Source organism: Phycodurus eques, chromosome 9 (genome assembly GCF_024500275.1).
Source record: "Phycodurus eques isolate BA_2022a chromosome 9, UOR_Pequ_1.1, whole genome shotgun sequence".
In the NCBI taxonomy this organism is placed as follows: Eukaryota; Metazoa; Chordata; class Actinopteri; order Syngnathiformes; family Syngnathidae; genus Phycodurus; species Phycodurus eques.
In genome coordinates, this window is record NC_084533.1 from 15,648,546 (window position 1) to 15,666,266 (window position 17,721).

General features: G+C 42.0%; 1 protein-coding gene across 1 annotated transcript in view; it reads left to right on the top strand.

Moving 5' to 3' along the window:
* unc5a (unc-5 netrin receptor A) overlaps window positions 1–17,721 on the top strand; it is a 195,001-nt gene that overhangs the window by 138,634 nt on the left and 38,646 nt on the right. The window contains exons 6-8 of the mRNA XM_061686306.1: window positions 5,326–5,490; window positions 14,226–14,414; window positions 17,266–17,565. Coding sequence (XP_061542290.1) covers window positions 5,326–5,490; window positions 14,226–14,414; window positions 17,266–17,565 — 654 coding nt within the window. The remainder of the gene's footprint in view (window positions 1–5,325; window positions 5,491–14,225; window positions 14,415–17,265; window positions 17,566–17,721) is intronic.

Here is a 17,721-nt window from a genome sequence, read left to right on the forward strand (position 1 = left end):
GTTCTCTGTCACGTCCCTGTCAGTCTTATGGTCTGGCAACAGCCGGCGACCTAGGCGTCCTCTACTCGCTTGTTACCTGTCTCAGACAAGTCCAGCTGTCAGCACCTGAAGCAGGTTCCCCTCAAGGCCATAGTCCAACACGCCAGAGCCATGGACATGATAAGTTTGTTATTTCCAATCACAAGTGGCATCTCTGCTCGGCTGTGTACTCACGGACATGCCTCCCGAGTCCACCGAGATGAAGTGACTGCACCGTCATTTGTCAGCAAGCTCACTCACAGCCCGGCAGTGACGAACCCAAGTGCATCTGAATTCTCACTTTTAATTCATCAATCGTACGACCGAGGCATTCATGAATCGCCCTGCCTTGACATACAGTACCAAAGGAGGCATGTCAGAGTCACATTCACTGACATGGCCAGCATGCAAACATCCTTACATACTTGGAGAATGCCTTTTAAAACCATCCTTGTAGCTTTCTTTTGAAAGTCCTCTTACAAGAGTGGAGTTGCCATCATTTCTCAAAAAAGGTCAAAATTTTTCCACGGATGCACATTGTCAATCATTTGTACTTAAATGTAATGCTCTCTTTTCTACTATCACTTGAGAGGCATCTTCAGGCCTTTTTAACACCTTTTTCATTCATTTGTGATGTGGGTTTTATTGTATAGCAGAAGGCTATTGCATAGAGAGAGTTTATTTTGGAGCTGCTTGTATTGGCCAATGTGTGGTTACAACTTGCGTCTGTTTTTTGTTTTTACCCCATTAGTAAATAGATCGCTTCTAGGATTTGCTTTGCCTCTTTTGTGTTTGTGTGTGTGAATATACCCTGGTGAACAAACCCATTTGAGTTTGAAACCGCTGACATAAAAAGAATATACGTTATCTGCACCGTCCTTGCACGGGTATATTTTTTAATGAAAATACCAACATTCATCAGTAGAAATGGTATTTTCTTACACAACTCGACTTCTTCAGGTTGTCATCTTCCCCAGCAGCTTGTTCAGTGAGTCCTCCTTGCGAAAGGACACTCACACCTTTTTTCTTGTGAAGCTCGAAAGGTCCAAGTCCCCAAAGTGTTTGAGTTGGCGGAGGGAGTCCAGTCTGTCAGATCAGATGGGCACCATCCTGGGAGGGGCCCAGTGATCTCAAGGAGGAGGCTGAGGCACAACATGAACAACATTTGTGGCGCACACTTGGCTAAACTTTGTTTTATCGTCTTTCCATTAAACTTGCAATATTAATGTACATTCCACCTGATGCATTCTCGTTGACTCCCTTCCTGTGCTACTTTGTGGTCAGGGCCAACAGTCAGGGCAAAATGCCACATTCCAGCAAATATGCAGTACCCGGGCCAACTGTAAATAATAGGAGCCAAGCATGGTGGCGACACCTGACTCATACAAATGAATCAAGCTGTTGCCGTATGTGAGAGAGGAATGCAAACAACATGAAAAGATTGCTAACTTGGGTGAATTATTCAAATATTGTACTAATCCCTCAGGCTTGCCAGTGGAGTCATGAGAATTCCACTAGATGGAAAATAAACAGACTCGGGGCTAGTGTATTTGTGCGTGTTTGTTTGCAAGCGTGCGCAAGGCCGTGTTATATACACATGCATCTCAGCACCCATATGCTTGCTGTTTGTGCACTGCGGGCAAGTGTCTAGTTCTTTTTAGAAAGCAGGTTTTCTGGAGACATTCATTTTTACCCAAAGAACAAATACAAGTTGTTGCTAATAGCACAGAAAAACATATTTGTTCACATTGAAAGGCCATCTGGTGACAGACTTGGACCATTGCTGTTTCAATCATTCTGTGCCATTTGCCTTGGCTCCCTCTGCTCTTCTCACATTCAGTCAACCATCTTGTCTTATTCCACTGTATTAATTAATATAAAGAAGACACGTCTGCTTTGTTCTGTTGTCAGTTACAACTTCCATTTATCCAGCAATAGAAAATCAAACTCTCAAAATTATGTGACGTTGCAACGGTCACTTCACTGGGCTGAACTCCCATCCACCTCAATGGCTCTGTGGTTATCTTGTTCTGGTCAGGTTGGTGGGATTAGGGGACGATTACTGTGCACGTGGACTGTAGGAACTGAGTGATGACCCTTTGCGCCCATGTTTCCCTCAAGGACACGCAAACCACAGGTTTTCAATGAGCTCTGACGATGACAGTCAGAAGCCTTTGTCATTATGAGGAGCAAAAGCCTCAACCAGACCCGACTTCCACCTGTAAAGAATGGCGGGATTCTTTTTTTCCTTTCCCTCTTGACAACATGTTCAAATTGAGGCGTGCCACTGGGCTATTGGATTACTGTCCTTTCTCAGGAGCCGGCCTGACCTCAAACCTGCGGTGCTGCGTGATTGAAAATCAGTTGCACAGCCTTTCACTCTTGCGCCAACAATCTCTTCCTAGGGATTTTATATGAAAAACTGTGGATAATCACATTCCTCTCTTAGACTGTGGAAGGAATAAGCACAGGTCCGGTTTTGGTTTTAAATTTAAATTTTTAAAGAGAAATGAACTTTTCTTGTCACTGTATTGAGTGACCACATTTCTTCAAATAGTGGCCTCTTAGACATCGTGTCTCAATTAATTGCTGGCCCTTCTCCCTAAAAAGAGGCTTCCTTTTCTCGCTCGAGGAAAAATACAGATGTCAGACAAACACAAACTCTGACAATCGTTCCTAGTTGCCTCTGTAATCACGCCGCAGTATTATGTGCAACCGAGCTGCTTTGGTTCTTGCAGTTTCTGCATTATTCTCATGAATGCAGGAGACATTTTATTTCATTTTATGTTAAAGTTTTGGTTGTAATATATATTATCTTAATCAGCAGCACTTGACTAAATACCCTCATGCACTTTATAAGGAATTACTGTTATCGATTGATTGAAATTCATATTAAATATTTAGGAGAAAGGTTGCAAGAACAAGCATAGCTTGTCTTTCATATGGGATGGTCATGTGCATGCAACAAACCCACAGAGCAATGCAAATCTTAAAAAATGCACTCTTTAAATAATGACTTGAAAAGGCAGGGTTGGGGCAAATGCATATTTTATGTTAACATTTTATTTATTTTGGTTTGTCTTCTTCTTTTCCTTTCGGTTTGTCCCTTTAGGGGTAGCGACAGTGCGTCATCCTTTTTCCATGTAAGCCTATCTCCTGCATCCTCCTCTCGAACACCAACTGCCATCATGTCTTCTCTCACGACATCCATCAACCTTCTCTTTGGTCTTCCTCTAGCTCTACGGGGATTCCAGTCTAAACTCATCTGTCAGCCTATCCATCACCACTGCAAACAGGAAGGGGCTCAGGGCTGATCCCTGATGCAGTCCCACCTCCACCTTAAATTCGTCTGTCACACCTACAGCACACCTTACCACTGTTCTGCTGCCCACGTACATGTCCTGTATTATTCTAACATACTTCTCTGCCACTCCAGACTTCCGCATTCAGTACCACAGTTCCTCTCTGGGTACTCTGTCATCGGCTCTTAAAAATGGGCACCAGCACACTTTTCCTCCATTCCTCAGGCATCTAGAATCACACGCTAGAATTCTATTGAACAAGCTGGTCAAAAACTTCACAGCCACCTCTCTACACGCACACATACACAAATTATGGACACACACAAGCGAGCTTGTAGCGTTGTCACGCAAAGGGCCTAGTTCACACACGCACTTGTAACTCGGCTTCTACCCAGTTTTCAGTCATGGGCTGCCACCAAATCCAAATAACATCATCAGTCAGAGTAGTTATCCTATAGGCTGTTATTTTTATCCCACCCTTTGTCGCACTAATGCTTCATAAACAAAAGCCTCTGACCTGCACTAGGTCAGACTCGTACTTTGGGGTTCATGTCCCCTGTACTCTTTATTGCTAGGATTAATGAGCGCTATCGTTTCCTTGCCCTCGGGTCAGCCAGGAAGAGAGTTGTTGCTGTCATAGAAGTGTGTTAGTGTGTGTGTCATTTTAGTAATTTCACCCGGTACTTTCCACTGATACATTCGGGGCAAGGAAGAGCAAGACACTGGTGTTGCTCCCCCCACGAGAGCTCATTACGGCTCTTTTTCCTATTAGCCCTGTGGTAACCTTCCCCGGGCCGGGTGCCGTGTCATTCGATATCACTCCTTGCCACCAGCCCCCACCTTTTGTTGAAAATGGATACACCCTATGCTTGTGTTAAAGCTGTACTGTATCCTACAGCAGTATACTCTCAAAACTATGTTCATACTATAGGCCTATTATATATTTGGATGTACTGTCTGCTGTAATGTACTTTTATGAGTGAAATGACATGAAATGCTAGTAATCTGTTCCAGTTCCCCCCCAAAAAAAATTTCTCACCTGTTTTTAATAAGAAACATAGCACTGTACAGTAATGACACATTTAAATAGAATGTAACGCATTAAACAGTTGTGCATCATGATTTCATGCTTTGATTCAGTGGGCATTGTGTGTCTGGTGTGACTGTCTTGGCGACCTGGGGGCAATTTAATACACACAGGCATAGACATACCTCATACTACATACAGACATACTACACACAGATTTGATGAGGAAACACAGAAGACCTACTCAACATGCAGTAATATTAGTAATTTTTCCACAGAGGACAAAAAAATATATACGCCTCTGAGTATTGTTATACTGTATCTGTCTGCAGGTGTTGCTACCATTTGTTCTAATTTAAGTTATTTAAAAGTTTGTAACTACCGCAGTATCAATGTGAGTTTTGTTAGCCTGTCTATGGTGTAAGCTCGCCAACTTTCGTCAGGCAAAGTTTTTTTTCTGTACATCAAATAGATTGGAAGCGCAAATTTCACACGGATGTGCTGTACAGAGTTAAACTACTCACTCAGCGTTAAGGTTTTGCTTGGTTGCATCTTATTTCCATGTACTAAATAAACAAAAAAAGAGAAACGGAAAAAGATATTCAGGTTGCCTGTACATCTGCTTGGATTTAAGCATTTGCAAGTAGATTTGCATGTCTTGGTGCTTTCCCAACAGGTTTACATTTTAGAGCCTGTAGATTTGCACAAGATGGCAACAGAGTTTTCTTCTCACTGTTGGAGGTCTTATGCAAATATACCCATTAATTTTACATGAGTGCTACGTTGTATGTTGTAAAAAATATGCAAACGTTTTATACATACAGTGTGTATATATATATATATTGTATTTAATTTGTTGAACATACTTTCCAATCAGTCATCTTTTTTTATTTTTGTATTATTCAGAAGTCAAATACATTACATTGCAATACATTAACACCTCACCATGTTTTCTTTTTCATGAATATGTGTTTACAGTGGATGGCGGTTGGAGCGAATGGAGCAAGTGGTCACCATGCGGGGCTGACTGTGCGATGTGGAGGAGCAGGGAGTGCACCCAGCCATCACCTGGCACCGGAGGCAAGGACTGCCAGGGGCTCGATCTTCAGTCTCTTAACTGCACCAGCGAGCAGTGCCCACAGAGTGAGTGTACAACCACCCACATACTGCAAACTGCACTGTAGTTGTGCCACTTGGAGAGTTTCAGGGAAATTATGCAATGGAACAGAATTAGTAGGCTCCAGAAGTTTGTGAGCATGCCAAGGCTACTAAGTGCTGAATGAACTTAAATTTAATACACTTTGGCTAGAAAATATGTACAACTCCAGTGCCCCTTATGAGTTTTCAAGGCCAAAGCATTGGCTCAAATAAAACCAGGGTAGAAAAACAGCATAGGCTAAAAGCCCACTCTTCTTAGTATATGCTCATAATTACCTAAAACATTAATGAAAATATGTTCACATGAGGCGGCACGGTGATCAACTGGTTAGAACGTCTGCCTCACAGTTCTGAGGACCAGGGTTCAATCCCCGGCCCCGCCTGTGTGGAGTTTGCATGTTCTCCCCGTGCCTGCGGGGGTTTTCTCCGGGCACTCCGGTTTCCTCCCACATCCCAAAAACATGCATGCTAGGTTAATTGACAACTTTAAATTGCCCGCAGGTGTGAATGTGAGTGCGAATGGTTGTTTGTTTATGTGTGCCCTGCGATTGGCTGGCAACCAGTTCAGGGTGTACCTCCTGGGGGCCCGATGATAGCTGGGATAGGCTGCAGCACGCTCGCGACCCTAGTGAGGAGAAGCGGCTCAGAAAATGAATGGATGAATGTTCACATGAAAGGCAAGTCACTAAACATGCAGTCATTTGCTTCTTTAGGTACACTCATAGTTTAATGTGATACAATGAAGTATTTAAATCTAATTCCACCTTTACAAAAGATAATTCTTTGTTGAAAATTGTCATACAGGCTTTCAAGTACACCCAAATACATCATAATGTGAGGTGCTGCTAATATTTTCAGTACTCCATTTCCCCACAAGAGTAGAATGTTTAGAAATACCTTTGTGACAGCACCTCGTCCAATAACCTTGGGTAATGAACTTGAAGCCTTTCAAACTGTGCCAACCAACGAACAGAAAGCTCCGTTAAAATATAATTCATGACAGTGGTGCAGGCCCAGTGAGTGCTTTTTCACTCGATTTGTACTTTTTAATTAACACTGCAGCATGTGGCTTTATTGAAACACCGTGTCTGTGATGAACATGACATAAAAGAATCCCAGCTACCTTCTGATGTGTACTGTACATTCATGATAAAAAGGAGTCAGCTGAGAGATATCTCAATGCACCTGGCACATTGCTTTAAGAGCGTGACTACTAACAATAGTAATTAACACTGGTGCAATGCTCTCTGCTGCAGTAATATATGTTCACTCACACTGATGTTGTGATGCCTTCTGACCAAATAATAGAGCAGAAAAAGAAATCATCTCTCTTGATTCAAACAAACATATGTGCTGCATGCACCATGGTGTTCTCTCCATGCCTGTGTGTAATACCTGTTTGTGCTTTGCATAAAACAATGTCTCACTATGACAAAATTTTGTTACAGCCAGCATATTGAATATTCATGTCCTTTAGGAAGATGTTTTAGAACTAAACAAATGATCAGTAAACTACTGTAATTGCATAGGGTTAAAATTAAAATTACTGAGACGGATGTTCTTTCATTGAATTAAATTGCTTGTGGGACGTTAAAGGTGACATTTTTTCACAATTTGAAACAGTTCCCAGGTGTCTTAAAACCATATGTGTGATACAGTCTTGTCTCATGCAAGTGAGCCAGCCCCCACCCCACCCAATAATCAGTGACGGATTTTGGCATCTGCGACACGTGTGGCCGCACAGCGCATCATTGCTGGGGGGCCAGCAAGATGCCCTCCCCATAAAAAACTATTTGCTAAGACCCACTACAGGGGTGCTTTGAGATATGAGTTTATTTCATTCCATGACTATGCTTGTAATTCAAACACTCATATTTCAAAACATCTTTTCCCATTGAAATGAATGAAAATCGATTCCAGCCTCCCAAAAAAAAAAAAAAAAAAAAAAAACATTTTTGTAATGCGTTTGTTTTTGATGAGAAAAATAGCACTCCATCCATCCATCCATCCATTTTCTACTAGGTCGGGTCGCGGGGGCAGTAGCTTTAGCAGGGACGCCCAGACTTCCCTCTCCCCAGCCACTTCATCCAGCTCTTCCGGGGGGATCCCGAGGCGTTCCCAGGCCAGCCGAAGGACGTAGTCTCTCCAGCGTGTCCTGGGTCGTCCCTGGGGTCTCCTCCCAATGGGACACCTCACCAGGGAGGCGTCCGGGAGGCATCCGAATCAGATGCCCCAGCCACCTCCTCTGGCTCGTCTCGATGTGGAGGAGCAGCGACTCTACTCTGAGATCCTCCCGGATGACCGAGCTTCTCACCCTAGAAATAGCACTCTAATATCTAATATTGTACTTTACATGTTTTGCTTCAATTAGATGGGCATTGTGCTGCTCGTTCTAGTGTACATGCCTTGGACTCCTGGCAGCAGTATAATACAGTTATGCGGAAATACAGTATATGGAGACGATCACAAGTTACACCTCTCTAAGCCACAGTAATATTAGTAAGTAGTTAGTAAGAAAGTATATGTGTGTAAGTATTGTTATATTATCTGTCCACGTGTTGCCCCAGTGTTTGTTTTTAAATTGCTTACAAGGTTATAACACCGCGACAACAATATTATTTGTTAGCCTGCCTGTGGTGTTTTGGATTATTTGTTAGCATTAAGCTAAACTGATTTACAAAAGCTAAACCTATATTGTTTTAAATACACAGTGTATAATTAGTTTTTTTTACGTTTAGTTGGGGCAGCACGGTGGACGACTGGTTAGAACGTCTGCCTAGAACGTCTGCCTCACAGTTCTGAGGACCGGGGTTCAATCCCCGGCCCCGCCTGTGTGGAGTTTGCTTGTTCTCCCCGTGCCTGCGTGGGTTTTCTCCGGGGCACTCCGGTTTCCTCCCACATCCCAAAAACATGCATGGTAGGTTAATTGACAACTCTAAATTGCCCGTAGGTATAAATGTGAATGCGAATGGTTGTTTGTTTGTATGTACCCTGCGATTGGCTGGCAATCAGTTCAGGGTGTACCCCGCCTCCTGTCCGATGATAGCTGGGATAGGCTCCAGCACGCCCGGGACCCTAGTGAGGAGAAGCGGCTCAGAAAATGGAACGATGGATGGATGTTTAGTTTGACAGTAAACTTCAACTTAGAGTGGCAATAAACAAGCTGAAGCCCCTTTTTTTTTTTAAGAATTGTTCACTATCTACCGAACAGCTGCTTGTTTCAAACTGAGTTGAGCTGAGTTCATTGCCACCATGCAGCACTTGTATCTCAAGTTTTTGCTTGCAAGTAAAAGCAAATAATCCGCTGAAAGATTGCTCATATCTGGAAAAACCTTTAAGTCGGGTCAGTCATATCTCAATGCACGACTGTATTTGTATAAAGGCAATTAAAAAGTAAATTTTCCATATGATACAGTAAAACTCCTTTGAAATACTTTATAGATTTTTACACATAGAGCTGTCATTACTTATGATATCTTACGCTCCTTTTACGGGTATAGTTTCGTTAGATATACTTTATTTATCCTGTGAGAGAAATTAAAGAAATTGCTTTCAATATCACAGTTCTGACTTGCCATAATTTACAATGCACATTTTGTCCATTCATTTCATTTAATATATTTTCCAACATAAAACTGCCTTGAAGACTGTTTCCCATCCACTCACTAGTCTCAAGATGCAGAGAGAAATGGTTATAAATCATCTTTGTTGTTGCTTGGTAAACACTGTCTTTTAATGTGGATTTAATTGACATGGGCAAGTGAATTAGTAAACTGAATGAATTTATCTCATGCTGATTGGCACAATTGGATGGGCCGATACATGGAAGGCACGTGGGCAGGGGGCCGCGCACATGTGGACGTGCACTGCATATGCATAAGCCTCCTGTGTGTGTCTTTCCGCATGCATGTGCATGTCTCAAACATCGCCAAGTCTGCCGCAGAGAACCAGGAAGCATCACTCGGCCCATCATCAAAGGTCAGCTGCTCTTCCCCAGAGAGGCGTGCACACAAAGATAGCCAGTCATTGTTCATAACACACACATATCCAGAGTGACTGTATTTGCACACACCTCTCAAGAAGGCCAATCTGCTCTTACCATATGTGTTCCAATAGACGATGGCAGTGTGAAGTTTGAGAATAGGCAAATTAGCAAAATGGTTTTGGCTATTCAGCAACTCCCATACTTCAACCATGTTTGTGCGCTATTAGCTGAGCTGGAAAACTTCCCCCTGAAACAAAAGGCACCCTTCTCATTTAGTGTAATCCAACAATACAAATACAGACTGCAACAAAGGATGTCCTTTGTCAGAGGACCTTCCACACAGCTCTAATCTCCCTCATTAAGATAGAAAAGGCATACCGTAGTTTCTCGTGTATTATGCGCTTTTTTTCCCAAAAAAAATTTGGCAAACATTGAGACCGTGCGTTATACATAGGTATAAGGAATATTTTAAAAATTATTTCACATTGTATAAACATACCAGTACCTCGGGTTTGTGAAAAAGGTGTATAGTAGAACCTCAATATAACGGACCCCGATATAACGGATATCTTGATAAAACGGACTGTTGGGGCCGAACAATATGTCCACAAATAGTTTCATTTGTTACTTAAATTGCTGTTCACAAAGTCTGTTAGTTCCAGAATTGGCCACTGTTGTTTACTGGCACTGTGGCGCAATGCAGGCAGAGAATGGGACTGACGTATTTCAGGGTCACAGATGTACAATATGACTAGATCTAACTCCATAAGACGTTCCTCCCATGCCTATGTGGGGGTCATGTTAAGGTTTCTAACATTTTCTAGCTTTTTTATATTTCTTTACAATAACTTTGTACTGTAGTGGGTGTTTTAGTCCACGAAAAAAAAACACAAAACAATTTTGTACTGTGTAGTATTATGGGCGCATATGGCCACAAAAAAAAAAAAAGTGCTTCAATGTAAAGGACAATCAGCTATAACGGACGACCCCCCACCCCCGTCCCTATTAGTCCATTATATCGAAGCTCCACTGTACTCTAGTTCCAATATGTTACATAATGTCAATTGTTACAAATTTATATATGATACAGTACAAAAAAAGAGCTGGATTTTTGTTTGCAAAACTGAATGAAATACGGATAATACTTTGTTTTGAGCATAGAAATAGCAGCCTATCAATGATGCGCATTATACATAGGTAGAAGGGTTTTCCTGAATTTGTGGGGTGCACATTATACTCGAGTATATTATACACAAGAAATTACAGAATGCTCAATGAGGGTATTCTTTTGGGTGTTACAGGAGAATAAATGTGCTGCAATTACTTTTGTGTGGCATCTCTCAAAAACAAACAGACCTTGTCCTTTTTATAAGCAATGTACACTCTGAAAATGATAAAGATGTTGGCACATTGCCAAAATGGCAGACAGGTGGCAAAGGGCACAGAAAGGATAGTGGGAGAAATGCAGGAGATTATGATGTCATAAATAAAAAACTCCAGCTGCATGATTGTGATGACGGTAATAAACTTGATTTGCTGCAGGATCCTGTTTTGGTTGATAAGATCAAACTCATCATCTCCCTTTGCTTTGAGGGTTAATTTGGTGGAACAACATCTAATGTTTTTGTCATGATTTTGTTTGTCACTGCGGGGTTAGAGGTGGTATGAAAAATGGATGACCATTTGTTCAGGCCCATATTTCACCAGGGCTTTGCTGAGGGATAGGATGACTGTATTGTGACGACAGTAATGGTCACGTTCACTTTTTACTAGCCACATATCCCTGACCTGAAGAACTCCAGTGTGATTCATCTTCAGCCGGGTGACTCGGAATGGCCATGGGATGAAATATATTCCCAGGGCTCATGATAAACACCCTAGGAAGAGGCACAGGGGGCTGCAAATATTTTTTATTTATCATAGCAAGAGCAGGCCTAACAGGTGCGAATGCCAGTGCCAGAAGAACTTCGGGTTTGGTGCCCACTGACGAGATGAATTATGAGCCTATCTCAAAAAGGAATCCCTAAGCAGTCAGTCTCAGCTTCTGATCTTAAAGTACAATGATTGGCCTGAGGTCTTTTGACACTCCTCACAGATGGGCATCCATCATAAAGCGAGGTCACGCACATTGAATCAAAAGTTCTATAGTAGCAATTTGATGAAGTAGCAATGAATGATGGAATGACATAAATGTGTAAAAGAGAGATTGGGGGTGCATCTTTGAATGAACATGAAGCCCATCCAATTATATAGCCTGATTAACTGTCAATTAAAGTGTGATAAATGCCCTCTTTCTTATTGACTGGCATCAGCCAAATCAATGTGCGGGGCCGGGAGGAGCTGAGTGCTGATGCTGGTCAGGATTGTAAGTGAGCATTGGGATCGTTTGGCTGTGACACCTGGCGGGCAGATAAAAGTTCACTCGCTGATTCTCCGATAAGGGCCCTAGAATACTGACGGAATGTGAAAGGCGGACCAGGGACCCTTAGCTGATTGACAGACTGTTTGGCTTTGAGAATAGTACATGCGGGAGATACTGGATCTTTGCATCGGACGTTTGCTTGGTGCCTTTGGTTTGCCCTTAAAAAGTAAACAAACAGCCAAGCAGCCAGTCCAAGGCTATGTTTATCCAATTAGTAGTTAGCTGACAAGCCTTGTATTGTGTCTGCTCATCTCTCAGTAGACTGGAGCATCACAAGTACAAATACCACAGCATTGCCTTTTTCCCGGCTTTGACTCACCCTGACTATTGACTTTTGAGGATTTGATGAGAGGTGTAGCCTCTTCTCTCTTTTTGGACACAAAACTGTAGGAGGTGAGAGGTTTAGCTAGCTTAGTTTTGGTTAAAGAACATTGCTTATTCCCTGAGGGAGTAAGGAGGTGGTGTGTAATACTGCTGTGCCCACAGATAAGGTAAGGCAACACCATAAGATAACATTAGTATCCACGTTTGTTTTTGTCATTCAAAGCTTCGTATCCTCAAATGTTAGCCTTATCACTACAAAACGTAAATCGCCGTATATTGTTTGTCTATGTTTTGAAATGTGTAACATTTCTGATTGTCTGGACAAGGACATGTTTATGTATGTATGTAATAATGCTTCAATATCAACATTTAACAATGTCTCTATCAATCTGTTCTTCGAATGATGAATGGATACTAATGAAACATTTATCTTCCCTCAGTTTGTAATGATTAATGTAGATTAGATCATGTAATCTGATTATGCACACCTCATGATGCTATTACACTTTTACTTTACAATCAGCACAATTCATACATTTAATTGATCCATTAGATTCAGTTCAGCAAAAATGGAACATGTACACAAAAACATATTCATCATCCGAGTTGTCTGTACTTGGTTAACCTGAACAAAATAACGATGATTGTCATCCTCGCGGTCATGAAAGTACGTTTTGAAGGGCAGTTCTGTCTGTGAATGGAAATGCTCATTATAAACATGCCATTATAAAACATGTTTTATTTTTTTGCTACACACTTTAAACGGGGCATGCAGGAGAACACGAAAAATCTTATGATGTAACAAATGTCAAAATGATCATAAAGTGATATATACTGTGCAGTAGTTAGATTTTTATGAACCTGATTGTTACAAGTCCCCTAATGTATAGATTTTCAATCCTCAGATTAACTAACACCAATTAAAATGTGTCAAATGTGTCCTTTCAGCATGCAGCTTTTAGTTCCTGAGAAGCAGTAGGCATTCAGAGTAGTGGAAAAACCCCACTGTGTCTTTAAAATGTGTCATAATATGTAATGATGATCTTGTTCATTCTTACACCAATTCTTTCAAATCTTTGGGCAAGTAAATCACATCATGTTAGTCACTGTTGAATGCTGTCTTGTTTCGTTGCCCTTTTATTATTTTATTTTTGCTGTCTCTGGTGTGAATTGTAATCCTTTTTCTGTCCTTGTCCTTCTGTCATCAACTCATCACAGATCCACTAGCCGTGTTTTAACCTTTGCCGATGTTCTCCATTCTTGAAAGGATTCGGCCGTGCTTGAATGTGTCCCCCTTTTGACTGTGTTCACTTGACAGTATTACGCCCCCGTGGATACCTGGGACAATGCCCTCCACAAAGGCCTCAGGAACATCTTCCACCCCCGCCATGAAAGTCCTCCAGCTGTCGAAAGACAGCCATAGCAAATCCTATTCTCCTGCAGGACGCGCACACAAATGTATGAATGTTTGTCTGGGCGCAGTTGTCATCTCCATACTGTATGCAGTTACCATGCTTTTGAAAGACAAGTATATTCTATAAGAGACTTTTGAATATCATGGGCAAATCCACTTTCTCTCTTTCGGGGTGTTGTTGTGTTCCGAGAGAAAAAGACAAAGAAGTAAGAGAACATTCATGAATATTTATCCAGGGCAGGAATGAGGGGAAGAAGAAAGGGATAACCTGTATTCTTTTGAATTGTCTACAAATTTAAATAAAAGTCAAGCCATTTATATCAGGACGATTGCATAATATTTGCAAATGCATTCTCTTAACTCTGTGTGAAACCTTCAGGGATGTCAAGCAGCGTTAAAGCACCCAATGTCATAACTGATTTTATTCGATTAAACGAATTGAGACCTTTACACAGCAGGTAATAAAACACGTTGCAGGAAACCACGGGTATTTCCATGCTCCACCTGAGTGAGGCTTTATTTGTTTGTAAATAATTCCAGGGCTGTTCTTTTCTTTTTCTTTTTTCTTCTTACAGCCGTGAGCAGAGCGGAGGACGTGGCGCTGTACGTGGGCATGGTGGCTGTGGCTCTGTGTCTGACCCTGCTGCTCATCATCGTGGTTCTGGTCTACCGGCGTAAGAAGGGAGGTCTGGATGCCGATGTGGCAGACTCCTCCATTCTCACTACTGGGTTCCAGCCGATGGGCATCAAGCCCAGCAAGCCAGGTGTGTGGGCGCCACGGCCACGCAGGCCCCTCACCCACAGCAGTAGGACACTGTTCTTTGTTTTACTTTCCTCTGTGCGTTCATCGGTCTGTCTACCCGCTGTGACAGTGCCGCACTCATCAATATGTATCCTTAGGCCACGTTTCCACCAAGGGATACCATTCAGTTCAGGAGAGTGTACATATCAAAAGGTGTAAAAAGTACCTTAGTAAGTTAAGGAATTTTAAACTTAAGTAGCCTGCCTCTTTTTTATTCCTTGATGTACAAACGAGTGATGCCGAATGGAGCTCGCCACACTGTTGACAGGTTGACAGAAATTTGTTACTTGAAATAACAAGAATGTAAATAACACAAAACAAACCCTTTTAAATAAAGGTCCGTGGATAAAGATTGTGTCCCCTTCCTATTAGTTGAATTCATTAGAGGTTTACAGCGTACTCTACGTTTTCTGACTTGGTCTAGTTTAGCTTTCCAAATAAACCCAGAGTGATTTGTCATTATTTTAGTGAATATGTGAACACTCCAAAAGAACTCAGAGACATCTGCAAGCTCACTCAACTTCCTAAGATGATCTCAGTTTGGTTTGCTTCCAGCTCATGGCGTCATACACTTAACCTGTGCAATGCAAATCGGTTTAAATGTATTGCATTGACTGAGGCCCCTTAATACCAGAAAGGGTTCCTGTCAATTCACCAAGGCTGGAATCATGCTGCATGCCCAATTTTGATTAAGTGGGAAAATCCAATATTGTACTGTCTATTACTAGATCTAGTTTCAAGTAACCTACATCCGATATCATTCTGCTCATATTAACTGAACACCTAAAAGAACCGGCATGCACACACTCCCAAAACACAAGTAAACAATTACAGAGCTGTAAACATAACTAGTTTGTAATTTGGCCATCTTTATCCCTATTTAATGGCTCGCTATAGCTTTGATTTACCACCGTACACCATTAACATGCAGTTGACATCGATTTTGCAATGATGCAGTACGGGTGAATGTACTTCTTCCGGCCCAGATTTATGTGATTTTTATCTATATACAGCAGGGATGGGCAACCTAAATGATGGTGGGGGCCACAATTTTTCATCAGCACTACCAGGGGGCCACATAGAACCGTGCACATCCTAACCATATTCTAGGACAACTAGGACCACTTCCTAACCCCCCAAAATACCATTTTGAATATAGACAGAATACATGCATGTCTGTTTTTTTAATTATTATTTTTATTGAACCAATGTAAATCACCATATCCATCCTCAAATGCATATATAAAGGAGCCACTCTTCACCAACAAAGGGTTTGAAGTGAACAACAAAATAACCACAAACTGTGATTTCTTTTTATTCCATTGTAAAGGGATTTTGCGCATAAAAATTAACATTCAAAGATGGCACAAAACTGCTGAACAGCAAACCTACATGAATTCCTGTTGTTCATTTTTCCACAAAAATCAACTCACTCACAAATTTTCATATTATACTATGTTTGTCCGTCATACAAAATCCCCAAGTTAATAGGCCAACTTACTCACTTGTTGATGAAGCCTTGGCAAAGCACGTCAACGGCCTCTTGTCCAAGCCGACGTGTGTTTGCAACACTATTAACGACGTTAAATATGTCCATGTTATTGGAGGACACAAATTTTTGTAACTCCTCATGCACTTCAAACAAATTGTCAACGGTTCTTATGATGAAGGAAAGTAAAAACAAAAATGCTGTTTGTGTACTTCTACATCCATCCATTTTCTGTACCGCTTTATCCTCACAAGGTCCGTGGGCTGCTGGAGCCTATCCCAGCTATCTTCGGGCGGAAGACGGGGTACACCCTGAACCGGTCGCCAGCCAATCGCAGGGGACATAGAAACAAACAATCATTCGCACTCACATTCACACCTACGGGCAATTTAGAGTCTTCAATCAACCTACCACGCATGTTTTTGGGATGTGGGAGGAAACCGGAGTGCCCGGAGAAAACCAGCCCAGACAAATTCCACACAGGCGGGGCCGGGATTTGAACCCCGGTCCCCAGAACTGTGAGGCAGATATCCTAACCAGTCTTCACCGCCCCTGCGCCTTGATGTATTTATGAGAAAAATAAATTGGAATGGTATCATTTAAACCATGTAGTGTAACTCCAGCCTAAAAGGACTGAATTCAGTTTAGCTATGTGTCTCTCATTTATATGACCTCACACCTTTTGTGTCGCTAATGCAGCTATCGGCCTCCTATCATCCCACCGTTTAGGGAAATCGGGATTTAGATTACCAACCGGTACAATGGCAAGCTGGATTCAACTGTATTGCTTGTTGGAAACGTGGCTTTAAAGATGTGTGTCTTCCCCAGTTGGATGTGTTTGCAGTGGTTCACACTAAATCTAAGATGTGTGTGTGTTTATTAAGTTGGCTGACAGTGCTTGTTTTGCCATCACCTCATTGTCAAGATCTACTTTTTCTCACTGTCCGTGTGTGGCTGTGAGGTTTACTCACCAGTAATAGAAATACAACTGTCTGTCTTAGATGGAGATGGAAAAGTAGGCTGGTGCATTTGTGATTCACTATGAAAAACAATATTGTAAACTGTATCAGAGTTGTTTGGTATTACCGTAATTGGTTTAGCTGCTGAAGAATAGACAGAGAGGAGGAGAGGAGGGCTGTCAACAGGCTCGGGTGTTTGTGCATTGTGAGTGTCTTTCTCAGTGCCATGTGTCTTTCCTGTTTTTCTGTCAGTTTTCATGGTGTTTTGACAGCATTAGAGTGTGTGAGGTCTGTCTGTGTGAGCTATCAGCTCCGCTCTCACCACTCATTGTTTTCTCTCTCTTCGTGTTTTATCATCCAAACAGAGAATTCTCATTTGCTTACCATCCAGCCAGATCTAACCACCACCACCACTAGTTACCAGGGCACCCTGCGGTCTCGACACGATGCCACTGGTAAGTTTTCAATGACCAACGGGCCTCTGCTGGACCCGCTTCCCAAAGGCTCACACACGCTGCACAATGGGAAGCTCAATTCGGACCCAGCAGACTTCGTGAGCAGGCTGTCCACTCAGAGCTACTTTAAAACGCTGTCCCGTGATGTGGCCAACACTTCCTATGGCACCTTCAACTTCCTGGGCGGCAGGCTGACAATTCCTAACACTGGTGAGTTTTTCTTTCGTTTAGTGTTCTCCTTCTGTATCGCTGTTCACCGTTCGTGCCCTCACTATTTCAAGAATTTTTGGGGTGAAACATCTGTCTTTCGCAAAAATCCCTGCTATATTGTGAAAATCTGGGTCTTATCATATTTTTACATTTTTT